At 42.4% G+C, this 24,861-nt stretch overlaps 1 protein-coding gene across 2 annotated transcripts in view; it reads right to left on the reverse strand.

Annotated features, from left to right (window-relative positions):
• COL22A1 (collagen type XXII alpha 1 chain) overlaps nt 1-24,861 on the reverse strand; it is a 233,608-nt gene that overhangs the window by 126,403 nt on the left and 82,344 nt on the right. For both annotated transcript variants that reach the window (XM_066990776.1, XM_066990778.1), the window contains 7 exons: nt 18,968-19,079; nt 10,517-10,640; nt 8,549-8,824; nt 7,415-7,495; nt 6,709-6,822; nt 6,104-6,148; nt 281-334 (listed from right to left, as the gene is read on the reverse strand). In XM_066990776.1, the coding sequence (XP_066846877.1) occupies nt 281-334; nt 6,104-6,148; nt 6,709-6,822; nt 7,415-7,495; nt 8,549-8,824; nt 10,517-10,640; nt 18,968-19,079 (806 nt within the window). The remainder of the gene's footprint in view (nt 1-280; nt 335-6,103; nt 6,149-6,708; nt 6,823-7,414; nt 7,496-8,548; nt 8,825-10,516; nt 10,641-18,967; nt 19,080-24,861) is intronic.

The following is a 24,861-nucleotide window of genomic DNA, read 5'->3' on the forward strand; positions in this document are numbered from 1 at the left end:
GCAGCAGTGCTAAAACCAAGTACATCCAAGACACATATTTTAATTAAAATGCCAATACTAAGTTAATTATCAGCTAAATTCAAGGATGAACCCATCCATTCCGCCCCTGAAAGGCCAATGGGTGCTAGAAAGACCAGCTTCTCCCTGGTATAAAGGCCCAGGAAGAGAAACATATTAAACGGACTACACTAACACTGTGAGAAAATGTTCCATGTAGAGGAGAGAAAGGCTACTTGTATTTCCAACTCGTTATCTAAAAATCATTCTATTTCTTACTTACTGACTCTCCTTTTTCTCCTCTGAGTCCAGGAAGCCCTTGACTGCCACTTTCTCCCTTCAAAAAGAAGAAAGGTTGTTGATACCACAGAGATAACCACAGGCACAGAAATAATGGACAAAATTTCCTCTTAAACGTCCCCATTGTCCTCACTTGTGAGCTGCATCACGTTGGTGTTTGCATTTCTCAGTTCGGTTTTGGTTGCTTTGTGGTTTTGTTTATTTATTATTTTTTTGTTTTTGGAAAGCAGTGCAATGAGGGCTTGGCTGAGATCGTGGACACTTCTGTTCCCACTAGTCTCTACTGAGATGATTTCAGCTCCTGCTGGAAGTCCAGAAGGATGGGGTGGACTTCATTGCATTTATACAGACTTGAATGCCCAAGCTCTCTGATTTTGCACTCTATTTTTCATATGAAAATACTGTTGGAACCCTTCAGGGTGCACTAGCAAGGTGTAGAGCTCTCTATTGTGAAGTACTTCAGAAGTCATTATTTTCTGTTAAACCTGGGAAGAACTTAGAAAGTTGGTTTGCGTAAGACCTAGAGGGTGCGCACCTAAGATGTGAAAAAAATAAACCGGTAAATATTGTCAAGACTTCAGAGTTATTTTTAATACTTCCAATTTCAAAAAAAAAAAAAAACACATTGTTTTCATTCACATCAGATTTTCGTGATCAGCCAACTCATCCATTCCCTAGCAGAAAGGTACAACACACACAGTCACTCTCATTGCTTCCACAAATGGAAATAAAAGAAAGGCAAGGTGTAAAAAGATAGTTGAAAACAAAAAAAAGAAATTCAAAATGTACAAATTATGATTGGTAGGGAAACAAAAACTGGAAGAACAAGTATATAGGGAGGAACAGTGATCAGTCTAAACCGCGTCAAAACTTTTTCTTCTCTTGTTTCTTAGGAATCACAGAACGGTTTGGGTTGGAAGGGACCTTAAAGCCCATCCAGTTCCAACCCCTCTGCCATGGGCAGGGACACCTCCCACCAGGCCAGGTTGCCCAAGGCTCCATCCAGCCTGGCCTTGGGCACCTCCAGGGATGGGGCATCCACAGCTTCTCTGGACAGCCTATGCCAGGACCTCACAACCTTCTGAGTGAAGACTTCATTCTGAATATCTAATCTAAATATACTATTTCTTAGTTTAGAGCCATTCCCCCTTGTCCTATCACTGCACCCCCTGACAAAGAGTCCCTCCCCAGCTTTCCTATAGTCCCGTTTAGGTACTGGAAGGCCGCTGTAAGGTCTCCCCAGAGCCTTCTCTTCTCCAGGCCGAACAACCCCAACTCCCTCAGCCTGTCTTCATAGGAGAGGTGCTCCAGCCCCTTGATCATCTTTGTGGCCCTCCTCTGGATGCATTCTAACTTGTCCAAGTCCTTCTTGTGCTGAGGCCCCAGAGAAAAAAGGATAGTTTTCACCCAGGAAAAAGAATAGTTGACAGATTAAGGAAGGAAACAGACAGAGAGCCAAGGAAGACGTACCATTTGATAAACGTCTATTAAATAGAGAACTAAAGACATTAAATACTGCAAGTGCAGAAAAAAATTACCTGAAAATCACTGTCATGTACTCCACAGTCTTAAGACTGGAAGAGGGACCAGCTGAGAACATACACATTACTTAGACCTGTTTAAAGCTATTTTTAGTGTTGCCAGTCACTCCTTTGAGTCCTCCTGCACCAGGAGCTGCTGGAGAGCAGAAGGCTCTACCTGCCTCCTGCCTGGTTCTCACCCAGAACACATATACCAGAAACACACTGTGCTGAACTTTCCATCCATCATGGACAAATACAGTGTCACTGTTCCTTGTACGTGCCTCAGCTGTTTGTACTGCCCATTGACTTTTGCTTGTAGGGAGTTTAGGTGGTCTGGTGTAGACATGGTATCAGGCTGAAAATATCTCAGACCTGGGACAGGAATCTTCACCTGCCACAACAGCAGTAAATCCAGTGACCCCTGTACTCCCCAGGTCTTCCCCCATGGACTGCAAAGATCTAATTTTTTTTAGCTCAATTCATTTTGTCCTGATCTCTGTCCAAAAAATATGCTTAGCTGCACCAGACACTGAAATATTTGTCAAGATCACACATTCTTTTCCCCCCGATGCAGAGAGACTTTTGAAAGCATCCATATCAGTTTTGCCAAGAGGAAAAAACCTCACAGAGCAAGTAGCACATATGCAAAAAAACAGCATTATAGTCAAAGGCAGGTAAGCAACACCATTTCTACAATGTGGATAGAAACCGATCCCACAGAGAAGAGATTTTCCTTAAGCTCAGAGCACAGACTGATAGCGGTGCTAGAAGAGAGCAGAAGCCCACTGACCATCAACCCAGTGCCCCAGCCAGCCAGCCTGGCTGCCTCCAAAAAACGCAGCATGGATGGCAAGTACAAAAGAAAAATAAATTGAATTAAGATGTTGTTAGAACCTAAAACTTATCAATGAGACCCAAGTTCAAGCCAATTCTTCCAAGGCTATTTCCTGTGTTGCTCTTCCCCAACACCATCCTTTACTGTATCTCCCTCCAAAATACGTACAGTGTGTCTCCACACAGAAACCCCAGTTTGGCAGCATGGATGAATGAAGTAAAAATGTTCATCTCTAAAATGTTTTTTTCCCCCACTTTTTCTAGTAACCACAAGCTCCTGTTTTGCCCTGGGTTTTGAAAGACAAATTAAAGAAGAACAGAAACTCATTATCCTCCCATATTGGGTATATGCTTGGAATATTACCCCAGTCAGATAGCACCATAGGAAAAGCCTGTCCAAACATCCCCCACCAAAAGAAGAAATATACTGTGGGAGCTCAGGATAATGGAGCCTGAATGCTAATCTCTTTGCCTTCAACCCAGATAGATGACTGCCACGATCACTTTCCTAAACAGACCCTCAAACTGACTTAAAAAAAAAAAAAAAAAAAAAAAGAAAAAAAAAAGAAAGAAAGAAGAGGTATCCATTACTTCTACTTTGGACAAGGAGTGAATAAACCACCAGCTACTGCTAGTCCAGGGAAAAACAAACAAACAAATAAATAAATCCAAGACAAAACAACAACTACCTTAGCCTAGACACAGTGTTACAGTCCTCTTCCTTTTATCAGCCTCTCCAAAGACCTCCTTTTGGGGCAAGGGGGTCATTTTGGTTTCTAACATTGATCTCCACTGCTATTAGTACCCCCTGGTGGGACTCATTTCTCAGGTGACTCACACCAGCTGCATGTTGTTTTTTAGAAGCAGCTAGATCAGCTGCTTTCCTGGCTACTTATATGGCCATAAAGTCTCTTGTGGGGTATTTCTCAGTACCAGCCTGTAAAATACTTCTGGATAATGCCCAAGTGCCTACAGTCCACTTAAATATCCCTTGGGCTCCAGTTATTTAGGATTAGATTTCAGCCTTGCAACTCACCCCCAATAAAGAGATGCTCAATTATGTTGATGTCTATAGAGAAAATCATGACTTCTGACTCAGAGTCCTGACATCGGTGTTTCTACCTTTTTCTGATAATTTATTTCCTTCTTAATTAGTTTACTCCCACCTCTCCATTTAGTCAATTAATGCTTAGTCTTTTCTTATGCTGTACTTGCTTGCTAGCATGTTTTAATCAAACCTAAGAGTATGGTGGATATGGATATAATTTATTTTATTTTTTAGCATTTCTTGAAGCCACAGCTAGTGGATTTATGTAACAAATAGAGATCTTCAGTATTCATTACCTTAAAAAAGCTTTACAGCCACCCTCATTACACAACAACACAGCTTTAAAACACAACGCTAGCCCCTTAGAAATGAGGAGACAAGCTGAATGATCATGACCATATTTTGGACACTTCTACCACATGATGCAGAAGCCAGTCATTTCTGTGGGGCCTTGGCCCACCTCATGGTAATACTGGGGAGCTGCAAATAGCACCCGCTTTCTTCCCCATTGCCAGCATTTCAGTTGGGGTGGCTCACTAATATACAAATAGGAAGGAGGGGAGAGAAATTTGTCCCTGCACAGAGAGCAGGGACTGGGACAAAGCTGATCTTCAGCAAGCTGGTCTTTGGCTGGCCTATGCAAGAACTGTTGTCAAGGGCTTTATATATTATTTAATCTTTGCTAGTCAGGAATCAAATCTACGGCTTGCCTTATTTAGCAGATAAAGAAGCTAAGTTGTCTGCCTCAAACCATCAGTTGTTTATACCAGACTGCTGTCAGAGCCATTTAAGTGGCATCATCCCCAACTCTCAGAGCCTGTGACATGGTCCTACCTTAGTAGCATGCGAGTCACGGAGCACTACATCCAACAAAAACTCACGCACATCTCCAGAGCCATCGAGTCACCCACCTGCAGGGGTGGGACAGCCATTCGGGGATCTGTTAAAAAATGCCTCCTGCTGTGTTGCTTGGACATAGCCTGTTATGTAAACAACTAATACCTCCTACGCTGCGCCGTGCTGCACAGTACAGACATCCTCGCCAGTGCGCAGACCTTGTCAAAGCACTGAAAGACAATGGGATGCTGCTGCAGGGTGCTTTTATTATAACCCTCATCGCCCTCCTGCAACCTCCTCACAAGAGTCATGGCTCTGCCATTCTTCAAAACAGCCCTTTATTATTTAGGCTGTCACAGATTAAAATAGAAAGTTGCTATTTATATTCCCACAAGGAAATATTTTCTGCAGTTTCAGTCAGGCACATCTGAACACTAATGCACCCGTGCTCTTTATTGCCAGCAGAAAACATACCCCCAAACACAGACCCTCTTTACTGAAGGTTTCTCTCTGCAGGCAGAAGAGCAAAGCTTGTCCCAAAAAACCAAACTAACTAAAAACAAAACAAAACAACAAAAAACACTGGCACCACCACAACAAAAACAGTGCTGAGGCTATCTGACCTTCCAAAACCCTGAGATTTCTCCTCTCCCCTTTCACAATGTTTCAACCTTTTGCTGGGATGCAGTGAGTTTATTCGCCAGTTTTAAATTCAGTGACTGAATTTGCAGAAGTTATTCAGGTGGAAACATTTTTGAATACAGATTCTTCTCCAAAAGCTGTTTAATCACACAGATGGTGAAACTGGGAACCACCAGCACCACCAACTTTCACCTCTAAAGCAACGTGAATCTTTGTTTTCTTCCAGTACAAGTGCTCTCTTCTAAGTCTGTTGTTTGACAGCTCGAACTAGAGCCAAACAAGGAGAATGCCTGCATGTTGAATGTACACAACACACGCACATCAAAGAAGCTTGCAGAACACGCAGGATAATATAGAGGTTGCACTGTGAAACTTAAAGCAGCCATCACAACCATTCTCCTACCCTGTTATCTAGGAAGAAGAGCACTAGGGAAAGTGGCCTGTATTTAACACCAGCTCATGACTCAAATGCGCTCGTTAATAACAGATTGTGGCTAATCCTTTGCCCCAGTCTCAGGAGATACTGTAAAGAGTAAATGGGAGGCTGCTACCTAACCTGCAGCTATCTAGTGCTGCTGGGCAAGGCTCAGCACAGAAGGGTTTCCAGGTGACTCATCATGAAAGCTGTGCATGACCCAGCGAATAACAGGAGTTTGCAAAAACACCAGTTTAGAACCTATATGAAAAGATTTTGGAACACATTTATTCTCAAGTGGCAACAGAGGCTCAAATGCAAGCCTAGAGCAAAGATACGAGTCAGGCAGAGTCCCCAGCACTCCAAGGTCATTGAAAAGTATCTGAACTGAGTGATATGTCAAATCGACACTTATTTCTCAAAATCTTCAACTCCTCTATTTACTCTGAAACTGCCTTTTTTTGTTGTTGGTTTTATCAGACAGATGAACTAGCACATCTTACTGACCTTTTGGCCTTTAGGACCTTCAGGGCCTACTGGGCCTCTCTCCCCCTAAAGAAAAAAACATGATTAGTCAGATAGATCTCGTCATTATATAACAAAGAAGGGACACAATCCCACAGTTACTGAGGACAACAGAAAGGTTTTCTGGTTTTAGTGGACAGCAGGCTGAAAGTGACATGTCCTCACGAGCATTGACAGTGAAGTTGGCTGCTCAGAAGTCCCAGTCACAGCCAATAGAAGCAATTACGTGATTTTTAAAAGGTATGAGATCTTTCTTAGTGTGGCTACATTTACGTCCAGAATTTCTTCGTGCTCAACTGAAGAAAGATGCACACGTCTGGGGTGGATAAAAACAACCACTTTGTTTTCCAAGGTTGCTTTCAAGACTATCAGCACGATCAAAACTGAATTAAATAAAGATAAAACACCTGGGAAGATTGCCATTACCTCTACAGACATCCCACCATCTGGTTCTTTCTATGAAGTGCTTACCACCACTAGGTCTCCAAGCACTTCACAAACATGGTATTTCTTAAAACTCACTTGCATGGTATCATTATTTCCAAACCCATCCACCATACCAGAAAGAAAACACACTCTACACTCACCTTTTCTCCGGCAGAACAGGAGCAATTGACGGTCTTGAGGTGGGCAACTTGCTCGCTGCCAACAGTGGGCTTCACTTCCACGGGAGGTGCTTCTGTCAGGACCGTCACCTGGCACTACATCCAAACACTCAAGGTCAGGATGAAGAGTTTGATGCTAGAAAACTTTCTCTTCCACCCACTTTAGAGAAACCACATAAGCATTACTGCACAGCTAAATATGTTAGGAATGAAATCCCACAAAAGCCATTCATTCGAGCAATGGGAGAAAATGTGGCAAAATGAACAATGAATCTCTTTAACTAGGATCGAGGGGAGAAGAGTGAAAGGGGAGTGGAAGTGACTACTGAGAGCTGGGCACAGGAAACTGAGCAGCAACTGGCACTGTGTTAGCTCTTCCCAAATAAAACCAGTGGGATTCATGCTGAATATTTCATGCTGAATTTCTGTTGTTCCATCATCACTTCAGGGTTTTGTTTCCCATGACAGTTTGACAGGGAAAAAGTGACTTGGAAACTTCAAATTCCTCATACTCATCCCTTTACAGTTCTCTTCTGGCACTGCTACTTAACCAATTATATAGCTAGGTTTGATTCACCATCATTATAAAAATGATAAACCCACACTGTCATATATTTCCTGGTTTGTGTAATAGATTTCAATGAAGAGTGTTCATGTGAAAATGAATTAATGACAAAAAGAAGCTTACTGGTCCAGAGGGAATGTCACAGCAGGTCTCCAGCTCAGCATGCCGAGAATCACAGTAAATAACCATCCGCTGAAGATCAAACTGGAAGACAAAGTGCGGCAATAGTCTCAGAGACAGTGAATTATTAAAGACCACATGTCCTTTTGTTTGGATACACACAGTGCAGATGAATGCAAATAAAAACCAGATGGGGCTAAATTCATGGCGATTCTGTGACTCCCGTAGTCAATCTCTCTCTTTCTCTCTCAATAACAGACCAATATCTCAGCATTCTTCAAGAGTGCTGTGTTAATGAGCCCCTGAATACGCCTATTAAAACTGTGATGCTGGTTTTAATACAATAAGGAGCTCTGCTAATCTCTGTGCCCTAGCCAAATTCCTGTCTGGGAAGACACATTTTGCCCACCTATATCCTTCCTAGAATTTCATCTAGACATAAGGTTTGTTTTTCTCCTGTTGCGTCTTGCATCTTCTGACCATTTACCCCTGTGTGAGAAATGCTATTAGCAGACTTAATATGCACATCCCATCCTTGTTGTGCAGCTAAGAAATATTACCTACGTCTCAAACCACCCATCATGCATAAGTTATACCAGGTTAATGCAGCAACCAGACCAATGTGCAGGTTTCAACTTAAGTTCAATTGGAGCAAGAGCCATTTAATATCAGCTTTATTTTCCAAGGAATAGAGACTATGTCGTGACTCTGCTTAGTTAAAAAGATTTATTTTTTTTTCCCCATCCCTTGCTGTCACAGGTGGAAACCTTCATAAGGCCAGACTGGACAGAAAAATATCTTTATGTGTGTAGCTCAGTACTCATTTCAATCGTATTTATGGATGATTTTGTCTCTGATCTTAACTCTTGTGTATCCTGGGACTAGACAGAAAGATGAAATGCATTTCTCATTTTTAATCCCTTTTACGTAGATATTGACAATCTTGCATAAAAAGGCCAAAAGTCTTACACACGATGAGATGTCAATCTGTTTCAACTATGCAACACAGGTAATATTTCAGTGATGCTGCTTCTGGAAAAGGGTCATTTACAACATAAACACCCCAAAATACAATCACATGCTGCAAGCCCAACACTGAAAGTTACACCAGTTCTAATCGCTAAGCGCAGTACTTACGTCAATGGGGACGCTATCGTACAAGCGTTTGCCAATCACAGTCTTTCCCTGAATGTCGATATTTTCCCTGTCCTCAATAGGCAGCATCTGCACCAGCTTGCAGTCTATGTAAAGCGAGACAGCCGTTGACTGAATGCTGAGGGCAATCTTGTGCCAGCTGCGGTCAAAGAGATCACTGACTCGTGCGCTGCGGAAGACCACTCTCACGGCATCTTTGGTGAGCCCAACGGCATTGTACTCCACTGCTTTGTTCTCTCCGTCCAGACGGATTGAGACCTGAAAACAGACAGAGGTGATTTTGCTAAGTAGGTGTACAGCCTCCTCCTTCCTCCTGCCTACTTTCCATTCCAACTGATACCCCGAAGGCAAGGATGTGGTTAGAAGCTGACCCAAAGAGCAGAGGATGTTCTTTTGGATGAGATACGAAGTTGGATAGGGAGCCTTGGATGAGATATGAAGTTGGTTAGGGAGCCTATACCTATTCTAGTAAACAGACAGGGCAGGGAACAGGCTTGAGCACAAACCCTTGATCATCCAAAGCCTTTCCTCATGAGCATGCTCCCTGGTATGTTTTCATCCCATGTCACTATGATGCCTCCCAGGCAGTGCTTGGGCATGGTTGGGTGCTAGCATGTCAGAGACATCTTCCCCAAAGGTATGTAGACAAAGCCGAGCCTGTTTTGGATCCCTTTAGCCTGTGCAATCCTCCACTACTTCCCAGCAGGCTCTGTGCTCTTTAGTCCCCCTCACATGTCCTCAACCATCCCATAGGGCATGGACAAATCCCTCATTTCCTGATATGCAAACAGTCTGCTCCGCTGTAGCACTACCCATTATTCCAGACATTTTGAACCAAAACACACAATAATGATTATGCCTTAGGCTCCGAGGAGACCTAGGACCATGTTATTACACAGTGTGGACACAGACAAGCTGTGTAACTTAAAGTCAGTACTGAAGATTGGTTCCTGGCCTAAATCATTTAATTAGAAATGAAAGAGACAATGCCTAGTGATGCAGGAAAGCTAGAAGTTTAAGAATAAATGGCCTCAACTGTCTTCTTTTCAGAGTAAAATAATCAAGTGTAACGCGTAAAAAATGAAGTCCTAAGTGACCATTCTTAGGCAAAGCATTTTCAAATGAGTGAAAACGAAAGTCCATTTCAATCCTGTATTAAATCACGCCACTCCATTTGATCACTGCAGAATCAATATCTTACCATTGACTCCCTCCATCTTTCTTCCTTTACATGTCTCTGCCTTTCTCTCCCCACAAGCCATTCCTAACAACATCGTGCTACACATACCCCATGTTGCAAGCTATGGAGTGGGTAAACATAGGTTTTTGAAGACGTTATACCCTTAGCTCATTTACAAATTGATTTCCTCTTTCATCAAAGACAGACAGTTACTGGCAAGCAGCAGGGAATGGAGCAGAGCTCAAAGCCTGGGGAAGCAGTGGTGCATCCATGAGCTGCAAAGCTGGAAAGAGTTTGGCCACATTGGCACCAAGCTGTGTCTGACGGAAGCAACACAGGGTAGGCTGCCTCCAAACCTGACACAACATCTCCATGCAGCTGGGCACTGTGCTGGCTGGAAATGCCGTCCCAGACCAGTGCTGACTTAGAAGTGTCAGCAATCTGTAAGCTAACCAGGTCCACAAACACATAGTGGCCAAAGTTCAAGAGAATGTGCATGAAACAAGGCTCATGAGGCTCTAAGACACTTTTGGCACCACAATTGAAGGCGCTTTTGAAAATATTACTGAGAATCTTGAGGTTTTTTTTCTCTCCACATCTAAGCAGCTCAAGTTTCCAGCTGTCTCCAACAAAACATACAACCTTGAAAAATATACAACCCAACCAAACCACCTCCTGCTGAAGCACACTCAAATCTCTAAGCTTAGTATAATGCTAAGAATGCTAGATAGGAACAGACAGCCCTTTATTCCAGCATTAGGGCCTCATACCTGTGGTATGCCGTACTTGTCAATAATCTGCCAAATATACCAGTCTTCTTTTCTGGAAGCCTTCCGGAATTTGAAGGTAGTTACAAAGGCATATTCATCAGGCAGACCTTGTGGAAATACATCCCTGGCACAGGGAGGGAAAAAGAGAGCAATGTATTAGGCTTAGCAGTGTAGAGCAGAATTTCTAGAACTGCATGTCCCAGCAATGCTTCCCAAAAGTATCATGTCGTTCTCACAAAATCTGCTGTATTTGGCAGCTTAAAAAAGATGAACACAAGCTTGTGTCCTCCAGGTGGTTCTGTCCTTGAGGAGCCCTTCTCTATTCCAACAACAAAGCTCTCAAGTTAAATAAGGAACAGTGAAAAGCTTCAGTCTCGGATCCATCATGTCAAGGCAATTGATTTTCACCTGCTGATTCAGTTCATGCATTCAGCAAATCATCCTGTTCTTCTCTAGATGCACTGGAGACCTCTGAAATCTGACAGTGGGCAGGCATGCCTGAAATCCTCTATAAATGTACCAAATTATAGTAACAAATACTATGATATTTCCCCAAAAATAAGCACTACACCTCATGCCTGCCCAAGGATATTTTCCTTGGCTGGTGGCCTGGGAGAACAGAACCTTCTCAAATCACACTTTACAAATACCTTAGGCAGAAATTTGGTCATTGCAACACCATGGTCCATGCGTAAGTCTGAATTAACCAAAACCACTGGTACTGTTTGACTCAGCCCCAACATAAGAACATACCAGAAATGAGCTGGACAGAAGGGATAATTAACCCAAAATCACAATTTTTTTCTCACTAGGCATAAATGGACATCTAGGAATGAGAATGAACAGAACAAACATACTCTCCCTCTCTCCAACTCTTTATGATTTCTCTTTATGCCCTCTTTATAATGGTGCAACACAATGAACCAATTATTTTTCTATTTTTTTATTGCATTCATGATTTTGCAAACTTTGCTTATATTGCCTCTAAGCTATCTCTTTTCCCAGTTGAATAGTCCCAGCTAACTTCTTTGTTCCTAATGCCCAAGACAGCCTGCTCCTCTGATTACTCCTAAATAGGCCCTTCCTAAATATCATGTCTTTGCTTCCAGACATCTGAGCAGTCAGGCATAAGCACCCATTAGAAAAAGAACAAAAAAAAAAAAAAAAGACAACAGCAGCAGTTAATAAAGAGCAAAACAGTGAAGAGAGTTACTCTTAAGGAATACTCTACACAGTCCGTCGCTATGCAGAAACTGGCACAGTTAACCCAACGGCATACAAAGCTAGAAGCTGTTACTGGAGTTTAAGGCAAAAATCTCATCTTCAGAATTTCCAGAATGCTTTGTTTTACATTTACAGCAAAGGTTGAGGGCCAAAATATTCAATCATCTTTTAGTCAGTACTTTGAATTTCCTGTATTTTTAGCGAAGTTTAAATTTCAGAACAAGTATTACTGCGATTTTTTCCACTACTGTAGTTTTTGCTATATAAAAAGCCCATGGAGACTATGCATCATTATAAGCTGGTCTTCCCACTGCAGGCATAGGCACCTTCTGGAGTCTTCCAGCACAAGAGAAAACTAAACCAGCTCCTTCCCTTTGGAGAGCAGACAAGGCTGTCTTATTTCTCAGTAATAGGTATTCATGAACCATCCCTCCCTGGTCATGGATCCTCCTCATGCCAGCATCCATCTCCCCCCTGGTGCACAAAATAGCCAGATATTCCCTCCCTTCACGATGAAAGAAGAAGCCTGTCAGTTGTCACATGGCAGAGCTGCCATGGAGAATAAAACTGGTATGACTGGGGCACTGAAAACCACCAACAAAAACTAGGGGATATTTGGCAAGAGGGAGCCAAGTTGGTCACATCAGCCCTTCCAAGAGGGCACCCAGCCAGGTCTCTTGAACTGTTGACATGCCCTGGTGCAAATTTCCTGTCAAATGGTTTTGGACACTCATTGTCTCCATGTTTGTCAGAGAAGAAGAAGCTTTTCTTGGCTTTTAACATCATCGACAGATCAAGAAACTTCAGCGAGGTGGCAGGTCGACAGTTGAAAAAGCATTTCTTATAGCTCCATCCTCTTGAACATTTCTACATGAGAGTGCTGTTTGTACGGGGATTTCCCTGTGGCTCAGCTCCTAAAGCTCTGCTGTTTCAGAATAGATGCCCAGTGCATTTATCTTCACTCACTCCTCACCACCTACCTTCATCATCACAGCCAGGTTTAGTCGGCTGCGTCCCCACCCATCTTTTTAGGATTCCGATTTGCCTTTTGGGCACAAGAGAGCCCTACTGACTTACTCTTCTAGCTACACCTCACCACCAACTCTAACCTCCTACAGAATGAAAGCAAAGCAGAGACATGGTCCCTCAGTTAATCCCCAGGTAGCACAGGGTAGCAGTTACAGGTCTGGGGGTGCTTAGCTGTCCTGGTCCATAACACATTTGCTGTCATCACATCAACAGCAGCTTGACTCTTGCTTTCTGTGCTGCCTTTCCTTGTTGATTTTGCAACTCCACGTATACAGGCGTGCTTCATCCCTAGTACAAATTAAAGGCAGTGTCTTTAACTGTGGCTTCACTGCTTTGCTGAGCAGGTAGGTCTACGAACATGTGGTTGAAGTTAATCCCTTGTGATGATGTCGTGTTGGGCCTGACAACCTACAACCAAATCTGCAAGAGCTGATTGCTGGCCTCTGAGCTCAGAATGTCTCTCTGGATACTTCTGATCTGGAAACAGGAATAACACCATGCAAGCTTAAATTCAGAAAAAAAAAAAAAAAAGGTTTTCAGATGCTTAATGCCCACAGAAATAACTGAGAATTAGGTACCTAAATATCCTTGTGAGCCTGGCCACACCTCGTCACACAGAGGCTGACAAATGGTCCATTGGGTTGACTTACACTGATAGAAAGCTATAATGACCTATTACCTGTCAACCTCAACTGATTTTTTAAGGTGCTGAAGAACTGACTGCAAGTACCAGACAGAAAAAGGCTCCCTGCCAAAAGCAAACCTAAAAACGCTCTCATTGCTTTGAAGATATGATAAAAGCTGTTTCTGAAGTCCTTGGTCCTTGCATCTTTTACAGAGATGCATTACTGCATAAATAACAGCACCCCTTCTTATGAGCTTTCATTTCTTTCCTCACTGAAAAATGATCTCCAACTAGAAGCCCAGCTTTACTCGGGAATCCAAGGGCAGGAATTGCTGTCCCCAGGTATGTTTTACTTCCTTCTTTCACTCAAGGCTGAATTGAACTGATGATCCATATTATGGAGCTTTGCTGGATGGCTGGTACCTACAGGGAGCTCTCTGTCGGCTCCTTGGTTTATAACTCTGACAAGAGGATGGATTGCACAAGAGCTCATTATAAAACTCCAAGACATGGGAATCCTCCGGTGCTGCAGGTTGGTCTAAGAGTTAATTAACCCATCTCCAAGGTCAGGTGAATCACAACTTCTACAAAGAAGAGATGATAATGACCAGGCAGGAGACTCTCTTAGCCATTTTCCGTTTACTCAATATATCCTCCTTCTTACATGCTTTTGTTTGGTATATGAGCCTACATCTGTAACAATCAGAGTGATATCCTACATCTATAATAATAATACAATGGAGAAAAATAAGATTATCGGTTCTCATTTCAGACATTGAATGTAATGGTTATTAATAAGGTGTTTGCATTTGGTGAGGAAAGGACATAATTAATGTACCTGCAAAATCTGACCATTTTCACCTCAACTAAAAACCACTAACCACTAAGCAGGAAGAGGAGGAGGAGAATCAGAAGAATCAGAAAAAGAGTGGGAGGAAGGGAAGGGAAGGGAAGGGAAGGGAAGGGAAGGGAAGGGAAGGGAAGGGAAGGGAAGGGAAGGGAAGGGAAGGGAAGGGAAGGGAAGGGAAGGGAAGGGAAGGGAAGGGAAGGGAAGGGAAGGGAAGGGAAGGGAAGGGAAGGGAAGGGGGAAGGGAAGGGAAGGGAAGGGAAGGGAAGGGAAGGGAAGGGAAGGGAAGGGAAGGGAAGGGAAGGGAAGGGAAGGGAAGGGAAGGGAAGGGAAGGGAAGGGAAGGGAAGGGAAGGGAAGGGAAGGGAAGGGAAGGGAAGGGAAGGGAAGGGAAGGGAAGGGAAGGGAAGGGAAGGGAAGGGAAGGGAAGGGAAGGGAAGGGAAGGGAAGGGGGAAGGGAAGGGAAGGGAAGGGAAGGGAAGGGAAGGGAAGGGAAGGGAAGGGAAGGGAAGGGAAGGGAAGGGAAGGGAAGGGAAGGGAAGGGAAGGGAAGGGAAGGGAAGGGAAGGGAAGGGAAGGGAAGGGAAGGGAAGGGAAGGGAAGGGAAGGGAAGGGAAGGGAAGGGAAGGGAAGGGAAGGGAAGGGAAGGGAAGGGAAGGGAAGGGAAGGGAAGGGAAGGGAAGGGAAGGGAAGGGGCAGCTTCAGCAGGCTGTTCCAGACAGGAACAACCAGCCAAGCATCAGGAAGTTCTGTGAGGTGGCAGCTGGGATAAGGACCAAGCCAGGCTAGAGCCAGATCAGGCAAAAGGAGATTGAGGGATGTACATTGCAGAAGGAAGCCTTTGGAGTTAGGACCAGAAGAAATAAACGGAGGACAGAATGGGATAGTGAGCCAAAATCTTGTCATTAGCCAAGACAACAGTGAAGAGAAACATGTCTGAATAAACCAAACCCAAAATCTGGGGCACAGAAGATCCACTGAGGAGACATGAGCAAACAGCAGGAGAGCCCCAGCTACCTGAGCCGTGGGGAGAAGCACTAGCACTAGACTAGTCCTCAGCCAGCTAGAGAGATCTGCAGCGACCAGGACATCAGTTGCATCCTGTCTGTTGCATTTGATCATTTGCCGGGTGCCTCACTACGAACGGGAAGAAAGTTCATGGGTGTAGGCTCCAGATCGGAAGATGAATAGGCTCATTTCCCATGCAAATAAGCTGGCACTTTGTAAAAGTACTAGTGCTTATACAAAATGATACAAATCCTTTAAGCAGATAATAAAGTGAATTAAATATATTACTCAGTTAACGATTTTGCATCTAATTATGAGATGTAGCTATCAGTTGCTAAATGTTGCTTGAGGTTATCTGCAAGACAGGACAGATGTTTTTGTTTTGTTTATTATTCCAGTTATCGGTTTTGTTCAGCCCTATGAGATTTCATTTTCTGTGAGCAACGACCCTATATGCACCATCTCCGAATCCTGACATCCAACAAGTAAAATGAACCAAATATGCAGACACCTTCCACAGTGACATATCCATTTGGTTTCATTCCCAAACCACAGGAGTATGGAAGTTAAAATGCAAAATGCTGAAAACAGAAAAAAATCTTCTTTAGTTCTATGTTTCTGTTAATCATTTAAAAGGAAGCTTAGTCATTTCAATTTACTAATTTAGGATACTTTACTTCTAATTGTCAAAATAGACAATTGGCAAAAAGACTGGGCAAAAAAATATCTTACTTATTTTAAAAACAACATGAACAAATGGATGCAATCTGAGCAGATGGAAAGTCATCATAGCTGGTTGGTCTGGCTTTGCTTCCTCAGTCTTTCTGGGAGAACAACAGCAAAAACAAGAACAAAGTGCTTCAGCTCTTAATTTCTAAAAGCAGTGCAAATGGACAGCTCCCTATAATCCATGGTAACTTGTTCCAGAGGCTAAATGCATTCAATAAAAGTGTGCATTTCTTCCAAGCTGTTTTTTGATGATGTTAACAGGTAGGCGCTGACTTTCAGTCTACCACTATCCACTGTACCAAAGACCCTCTACTAATCTTTCATTCCCCAAAGGTGCTTACAAGTGGTGATCACCCCAGTTGTTAACTTCTTAATTTTACCCGACTGTATTGTGCTTGAGTTTCTCACTATTAGACTTGCTTCCTGATTCTTTAACCTTCCATTCACTTCATTCTTATCTATTGAATTATGGACACATAGACTGGACAAAGCAGGGATGACAGAGTTCCTTGTAACGGAGATACTTCGCTCATACTTGCAAGTTCCTGCTTATACACCCAAGGTTTGTGTTAGTCCTGTTTCCCAGAGCTCCAGATCAGTAGATCATCACTTTCAGAATTTCTTAAGCAGAAGCTGCGCTTCCCTACTTCGAGGGCTACTTTCTACATAGTCCTGATGATAACTCTCTCCAGTGATAGAGTACATTACTGTTTGTTATTATTGTTATTAAAAGCCACAGCAAGCAAGGATTTTACCCACAAGCTGCTGTAAGACAAAACAAACAAAACAAAACAAAACAAAAAACAACAACAACAACAACAGCAAAGGTTTATTCCCTTCCCTGCACACACCAGCTATGTATATACTACTTGTCAAGACGAAGGTGCCTTAGTTTGTTGACCTTCTTCCAGATGATGAATTTACGTACCCTGAGACTTGACATCATTCATGGGCATTAGTGCAAACAGTTTTCTGCTCAATATACCATATTTGGACATATTTTTTTTAAGACTTTTTATGTTATGTTTATATAGAGAAAGAAGGAGAAGAGAGAAGAGCAAATCAATCCTGGTGGGCTACTGGATGAAAAAATATTGTGAAATCAAGCAAATGCAAGTCACAGGACAATCTCAAAGATGCAGTGAGCTAAGTAAAAGAGCCAAAACTGAAAACAAACAAACAAATAAACAACAACAGAAAAAAAAAAAAACAACAACAAAAAAAAAACAGCCTTCATCCATAAGAAGGAAAAGAATTACCATCGATTTTTTAAGCTGAAGTTCAAACCAGCAGAGTGAAATTTACTGCAAAGATGTTAATGATGACAATTCAATCTATGGCTTGTGGTTACTCAGTGAAATTATGCACTCACTCTTTTCAAGGCTAATGCTAGCAGGACTCAAATGACAACCCAAAGAGAAAACAGTCTGATAGCCTATGACACAACTGTCAGCCTCAGGTTATAAAAGGCTCCAGGGACCAAACTGATGGTGACACAGGATTAAAAATTGCTCATTCTTTCGCGAGGCCAAAAACCTTATTAACTAACTGATAACAACATCTACTATAAACTGGTCTCTTGCAATTAACAAATATATATTAATGTAATCTGAAATGCAGCTTTCACAGAAAACCCGCTTGAACTCAGAGAATCACCGTCATTACAGAATTCACAGTGAGGGGAGTTACTTTGGTAATTTTTACAAGAAAAATTTTAGAAGATACACTACAGTGCCACAAATGACATTCAGAAGTGTATTATTTGCTAATATTTCTAAAAATATCTGAGGTACTACAGTGCAAATGAGCCTGTAGACAGTTTTACATTGTCTCTACAGGATTTAATGAAAAAATACTCAGCATCTTCTAAAAGCCAAAAAGGAACTGTAAATATATTCAAGATTGCCTGAACTGCAGCTCCTTATGGTCAGAACAATTCCACAACTGTTAGACATTGTATTAGTCTGTCATTATCTTCACTTTGGAATTAATTTTCACCTTATATATGTGGCAAAAAGACAGAGGAGCAAAAGACAGCAGGAGTTTCTTCCAATTACATAGAGTTAGTTCACAGAGCTTGTCAGATGCCAGAAACTACTGGACTGCTCCAAGATCTATTTTCTTAAAACTTGAGAAATCTTAAATCTTTACTTTTTACCTAAGAAAACTTAAAATCTTTACTTTTCCTACCTAAGACGCTTTTGTCAAAATGAGCTCCATGCCTCCCTGCTGCTCTCACACCAGCCTGGCCTTTCTGAAGAGCTGGTGTCCAGCCATGGTGGGAGAGCCATCCCACCTCATCTCTGCGATCCCAAGGAGATCAAAGCCCTGCTCATGCTGCGTGGGTGGCAGCTCTCTACTCTGTGAGGATTCAGATCAAGAGCAGCACCTCCATTTGTGCCCAGGACGTAGAAGATGCAAGAACCTCTTGAAGACAGATGCCCAGACTGTGACCCACATCTCCCATCTGCCCATGATGCCAACAGGAGAAGAAGCTCAGACCTCTGTGGGGACAAGTCTCACATCACCAGCTGCATCCATGAGGTGGAAAACATGAGCCTGTGCCCTTTGCAGAAAAAGAAAACCAGGTCACAACCTGCACCTCCAGTTCAAGATGGTTGGTCTTGACAGTCTTGTAGGTCTCTTCCAACCTAGATGATTCTGTGATTCTGTATCTCGATGGGAGAGCTACCAAATATCCTTTTAGAGTCTATTTACTAGGCCGTACATTATTTTGTGACTTTCTTAATACTGCTCCTCACAGCTGTTGAGATAAACTGAGACCAGCTCATTCTCTACCAGGATGGAGCCTCGAGTTGGTACAGAGGATCCCAAGCACCTTTTATAAATTCTGTGCCAGCAGGACTGAAAGAGCTGATCAAAGCAGCAGAATACCTGTAGGTACCAGATACTTCACAATAAACCTAGAGGAACCAAAAAACAAAAATCAGAGTCTCAGGCAAAAATAAAGTGAAGGACCGGGGTACTCACTCAGTTTTCTGAACAACAGGAAAACTTCCAAGTCGTACATAAGAGCTTTGAATTCCATTTTCTTTCATTCCAAAGATCTGTTTCACGCTGAACGAATCCATCAGGTCAAATCCTGTCCATATCAGAAGTACAAATACAAGGGATTGATCAGGCTGCTATATACACAAAGGAGAGCAGTGGGGAATGTCTATAACCGTACTTAGGTTATCTTAGCCCACAGATGTAGCACTTCAGATATTAACCTTGTTGCTGGGAAAAGCCAGAACAAAATTCTCATGTGGCCTAATCTGCTTAGCCCAAAATCTCAAAACCAAGCTCAGAGTCAAAATGTAACAAGTCTTGGAGAAATTACAATAAAGTTCTCCAGAAATCAACAGTTATTGTTTGCATTGTCACAGCACCTTGAAAATACTATATAATTCATTAATCCCTATAAAGTCTAAAATAAGGTTGAAAAATGCACATGTGCAGACTGAAATACTTACTGAAAACTGCTAGTCCAAGACACTTGTCTGCATACACTTTTCTTATAATTTTAATACAACCTAGTACAATTGACTCATCATTACTATGAGCGGTTATACTGGGCTGCAGACACTTGTGTCAAGCTTCTGACTTTGTTCTGACAAGGCTTATTAGCTCAAGTAGAAGTCGTTCATGTGGGTCTATACATCTTCAGCACCGATGTGGTCCCACCCACAAAGAGCCCGTGCTTTTGTGACACAAAGTCCCAGGTACTAAACTCTGCCAGGGACAGAGGGGGTACAACTGTGCCTTGTTCCTGAATGCATCTAGATCCTGGAGCTGCAGTGCCGTGTGGATTCAGCTGTCCTGAATTTACCTCCAAACTACCTCCGTAGGATGCACATCCAAACTAACAGCTACTCCCAGAACCAGACAAGCTGTGGAGTTACAGGCAAAGACAGTGCAAAGACCAGGCTGAGAGTGATTTAGGCAAGACTGAGGATTGGAACAGGCTGCCCAGAGGCTGTGGAGTCTCCCTCCTTGGAGATCCTCAAAAGCTGCCTGGACATGGTCCTGGGCCACCCTGCTTGAGCAGAGGGTTGGAGCAGATGACCAGGGGCCCCTTCCACCCTCAACCATTCTGTGATTCTGCAATTCTGTGGCTTAAAAGAGAACCTATGTCTTTGTTTTGGCTATTCCAGCATCTCCTTCCCCTCTCACACACAGGACTGCACATATTATATCCCGTGGATGTATTCCTACACATGAAACCGGTGACATTAGAACAGGTTATTTTGGTAAATTGATTTTAAACTATGACAGGGGTTTCAACTTTGTTCAGTTAGTGAGCCCCTAAATCTTTTTCAGAACTGACGAACATTTTTGTGTGGTGAACTTAAGCCTTAAAACTCTTGGGCTTCTTAGTTCCCTTTGTGAATCTTTTCCACTGAAATCCACTGCAGGACTTCAAAACTGCTGCAATAGGAAAAGGCACCCACCTAATGATATCATTTTTCAAATTTATAGGAATAAATAGGTGCAAAAAAATGTGTGGTCCAGCCTCCAGGCAGATCAAGATGTGACAGCAGACAGCAAATAAAGCACAAAACTTCTGACATGGAGCTTTTTCTAAAGAAATTGCTTTTTCTGAAGAAATATAATCTTAATTGTTTGGAAAGACAGAAATGGTTGCCTGGTGCCAAGTTGAGGCCTTTTGTATTACAGTAACTTTCTTGGCTGTCAACAGCTTTTCCCTCCTGCCCACTCTATTTTCAGCTATTACTGGACTTTCAGGAGGGCAAATAGGCAGTTAAGATGCTCCAGGGCCTCATGGCTCCACCTCATAATCACCTCTGCAGCAACGCTAGTGATACACCCTTCTGACATGCAGTAATCAGCCACGATTGCAGCTATAAATCGTGGCAAATAGACCCTACCAGAACACGAGAGCTCCCTGCTGGCTATCATATGAAAAACAGTATGAGTCGCCCATATAAACTCTCCCATAGCTCATTTCGCCATGCAATACATATCCTTCATCTACACCAGCTGCAGAAAAGTGAGGAAGGCAGTTGAGCTTTGCTGGTAAGAGCCCGTACTGGCAGGCAAGGAAAATTGTTCACCGTTCACAGGAGCTAAGGTGTGAATGAATAAGGCTGGAAAGCTGCCCAAGCCATGACACAGTGTCAAGTCACAAGAGTCTAAAAGCCATGGAGAATTGCTCAGCCCATGGAGCTTTTAAGGCTGAACGTTGCTCAGGACATGAGTACAAGATACAGTGACAAGGACTTCCTGCTAAGATAGCTCAGACCCAAACTTAGTCTCATGTTTATCTAATAACTCAAGTTAACATTCACATCAGGAGCAACTCTTGTGGTGTGCACACTAGCATGTTTTTGTAGTGGATGTAAACCAAGAGTAAGTTTCATTCCATCTCTCTTTTTTTGATTCCTAAACAACACAATGAAACACTAACAAGGCTATTAGGACTATTTGCAAGCAGAACTCACAGTACTGAGCATAGGTCACATACAACTTATATTGTTTATTTGCATTCATGATTGATTAAATCACACTGGTAAATCACTATACCTTTTTCGTACTCAGGCTATGGATTGACAACTTGCAAATTTCTTCATATTTCAATTTAGAAATGAATGAGGGTTGTTCCTTGAAAATTTAAAGTGCCATGTAGTCTCTTGGAAAAGTTGAGCTCTAGATGTGTCAGAGTGCACATCCAAAACCGGCAAATGCTTTTGTCTTAATTACACCATGATTTTGCTCTGTATCACATTCAGGTATTACCTCTAATTTCCTTAGAGAGAGCTATGAAACAAATTCATGTTCACAGAGCACTTCACACAGAGCACTTCAACTAGCTAAAGGTCAGCTCTTTAGACAGTGTAATAACATAGATTCTCAGTTAGGCAAAGAGGGTTGAATACATGCACTTCTGGGGAAAGATTCATCTCATGCTAAAACAGATGCTAAAAGTGCGTGTTTGTCTCCATTGACATAAAGAGAGCTTAGGATGCACAGTGTGCATGCTAAGCCTCACCCAGTAAAGGTCTGTAGCTGGTGAGATGACTCTCACTCTTAGATATTTCCTTGCCTACCAAAGCTGAGGAAGCAATAGACATTTCAATTGTCCATTACCTCAAGGATTTCAGTAACATTACAGAAAATATAGCACCAGGCCATGCACTAAACAAAGAACTGTGTGATGAGAATGAGACACACCTCATCTAATTTTAGCTGTCCAAAATGGGAGACTTCTGATGTATGTAGGTTGCCTCAGTTTCCTTGTGGGTCAGCAGAGAAATACAGGAGTATCTAGGTAGGTGATTCATCACATCTGACTTGGACCTGTCTAAAGACAAGCCAAATGACTATTTGGGAGTGCCTACCTTCTTCCATTCACTAGAATGGAAGCCCATACAGACCATAATTTTCAGACCAACGAAGTGAGGTATATTCCACCTATTGGACATATTATCATTTTTTTTTTTTTGCATTGAATGAAGCAGAAGTCAAGAGGAAAAAATGGTAAATAATGACACATAACTTACGCTTACATTGCCTCATTTGCATTCAGGATTGAATAAATGTTGCAGATTTTTAAAATCAGAAGAGCAATATCTTAAGTTTGCTATCCTGACCATTTACAGAATCTCCTTAACAGTATCTGTTGACCATTTATGTATCCCCTTAAACAGGTACCATACCATTTCTAAGAGGGAGAAGAAACAAACAAACCCCAAATATTGTCAGTTGAGTTGAGAGATTAATCTGGGCAGATTGCCCAGGTGAGACTGGAAAGAAGACATGAGGAGAGTCCCAAACAAATCTGAGCTTGAAAGTAGTCTCCAAGATTATTCTGGTTGAAGGAAAAGAAAACATATATAGTCTTTATTTTTATTATTTTGTTTATTTCACGTGCCTGCAAGCACTGGATTAAGTATGTTCTTCCCTTGTTGACTTCAGGACTAGGACTGGGATTGTGAGGGAACCATTGTGATGCTTTTAATTTAGTATTGAATATCAATGTTAACTTAAAAAATAAGTGATGATGTAATAATTTATCCAACACCTGAACAGGAGCTTACACCTGGCACTACCTGGCTGCTAACAGTGCAGTGGAAACAGCTCACTTAGATCTTTCCCCAAATGTCTCACTGCCTATTTAGTCTGTTGTAGCACATTTCTGGGATGGACTGACAGCAGAAATTTGGGCTGTACATTAGCTTTCCACCACCAAGGACAAAGCATGTTGTCACTGCCAATGAGTAGCATTGAGTGGAGTCATCCCTGGATCCAAGAAAATTCACAGATGTCTCCAACTCCACCAAGCCAAATGTGGGAAAACAGGAGTTTGAGAGTTAGGCTATAGTTAGAAGACACAAATCAAATGCTGTCCGAGGGCTACAGGGAAAATGAGGTCCTACACATAGCTTCCCAGTCCTCTCCAAAAATGATGTGGAAGAAACATATCTAGCTGAATTAGCAAGGACAAGGCTACTGTTATCGAGCCATTGCACCATGCTCCATCACAAGAGGAAAGGGGGGGAAGTTTTCTGTTCTCAGGTGCTTTGCTTGAAAAGGTGGGGTATTTTTGTGTGTAAAAGGACAGGTGTGGTTTCCCAGATGGCTTATAAATTATTTAATCAGTAATGCCATAAATATGACAATTAATAAGATGAATAATACTCTTTGATCATAAGCTTCCTATTTCATTATGGCTGCTAAAACAATATGGGGCCACTGAAACCCTCTAACCTAATCACGTCTCCTGAAAAGCAGCGCACCCTAGTCCGTTAACACTAAAATTAAAACGGTGACCTGAAAGAGAAGCCTAGATTCCTAACAGCATACTTGGCTTGAAAAGCAATTTCTTATGCACTGCTCTACTGATCAAATCAGCCGAATGTATCTTTACTTGCAAGTAATAGCTCCTTACAGGAAGCAGCTCATTTTCCCAGAATCAGAAAGTAGGCTGCCTGTTGCAGGGAAAGATTGGTAAAACTTGGCACTAGACAATTTTTACATCGTCTACCTCTAACGTTCAACAGATTCTCTTTTACAGGAAGGATGTCCACATTGCACTCTGCCACACTCTAAAGAGGGGCCAAAGGATGATCAAAGAGCTCTGTCTCGCAGTCCCACAGTGTTTTTTTCAAAATAATTATTTCAAGATCAGGCTGAAGGGGCCGTAGTTGGTTCTTCTGAGCATGAGCTGGATTTCTGCTTGATTCCACTAAGAATGTGTTAGGGGGCAGGGAGATGTCACAAAAAAACAGTACCAAAACCCAGAAAAACAAAACAACAGCAAGAAGTTTTAATAGCCAGAAACACAGAAGTGTGCACATCTGGAAAGTCTTCTCAAAGCAGAACAGGGTCATTAGCTTCTTACTTTGTCTGAAGAAACTTTCTAAGAAAAGGCTTCTGCTTTGTATTCCCAAGGAGCTCGAGGCAACACTTGCAGGGGGGCCAGTGGGCTACTTCTAATTGTAAAAGTTTCTGGTGGGCGATGTCGAAAGCAGGTGAGAAAGGAATCTGGAAAGGCACTGCGCACTGAAGCCTCAGGTGATGTGTCTGGGCTGCATTTATCATGGAGGATTTCCAGCCACAAGCACTAACATAAAACAAAGTGGCTTTTGCAGGAAATGCTCCATACACTGGTCTTAGTTAAACTTCAAGCTGAATTATCAGCCTTGTCAAGATACTGATAGAGTACTGCCAAGTGCCAAGGTCAAGGGAGGTTGTCATCAGCTACTGCTCCTCTGACACTTCTGAAAATGGCAATCTGTAGTGCCTGTGATAAGACAGCACGTTACTTTCACTAACGGAGGTCAATGGCAGTAAAGTTTCTGGCAGAGAAGTATATAAATTCCTAGGAAGAATAGTGTCACCTGGGAGTCTTTCAGAAAATA

Source organism: Anser cygnoides, chromosome 2 (genome assembly GCF_040182565.1).
Source record: "Anser cygnoides isolate HZ-2024a breed goose chromosome 2, Taihu_goose_T2T_genome, whole genome shotgun sequence".
NCBI lineage: Eukaryota > Metazoa > Chordata > Aves > Anseriformes > Anatidae > Anser > Anser cygnoides.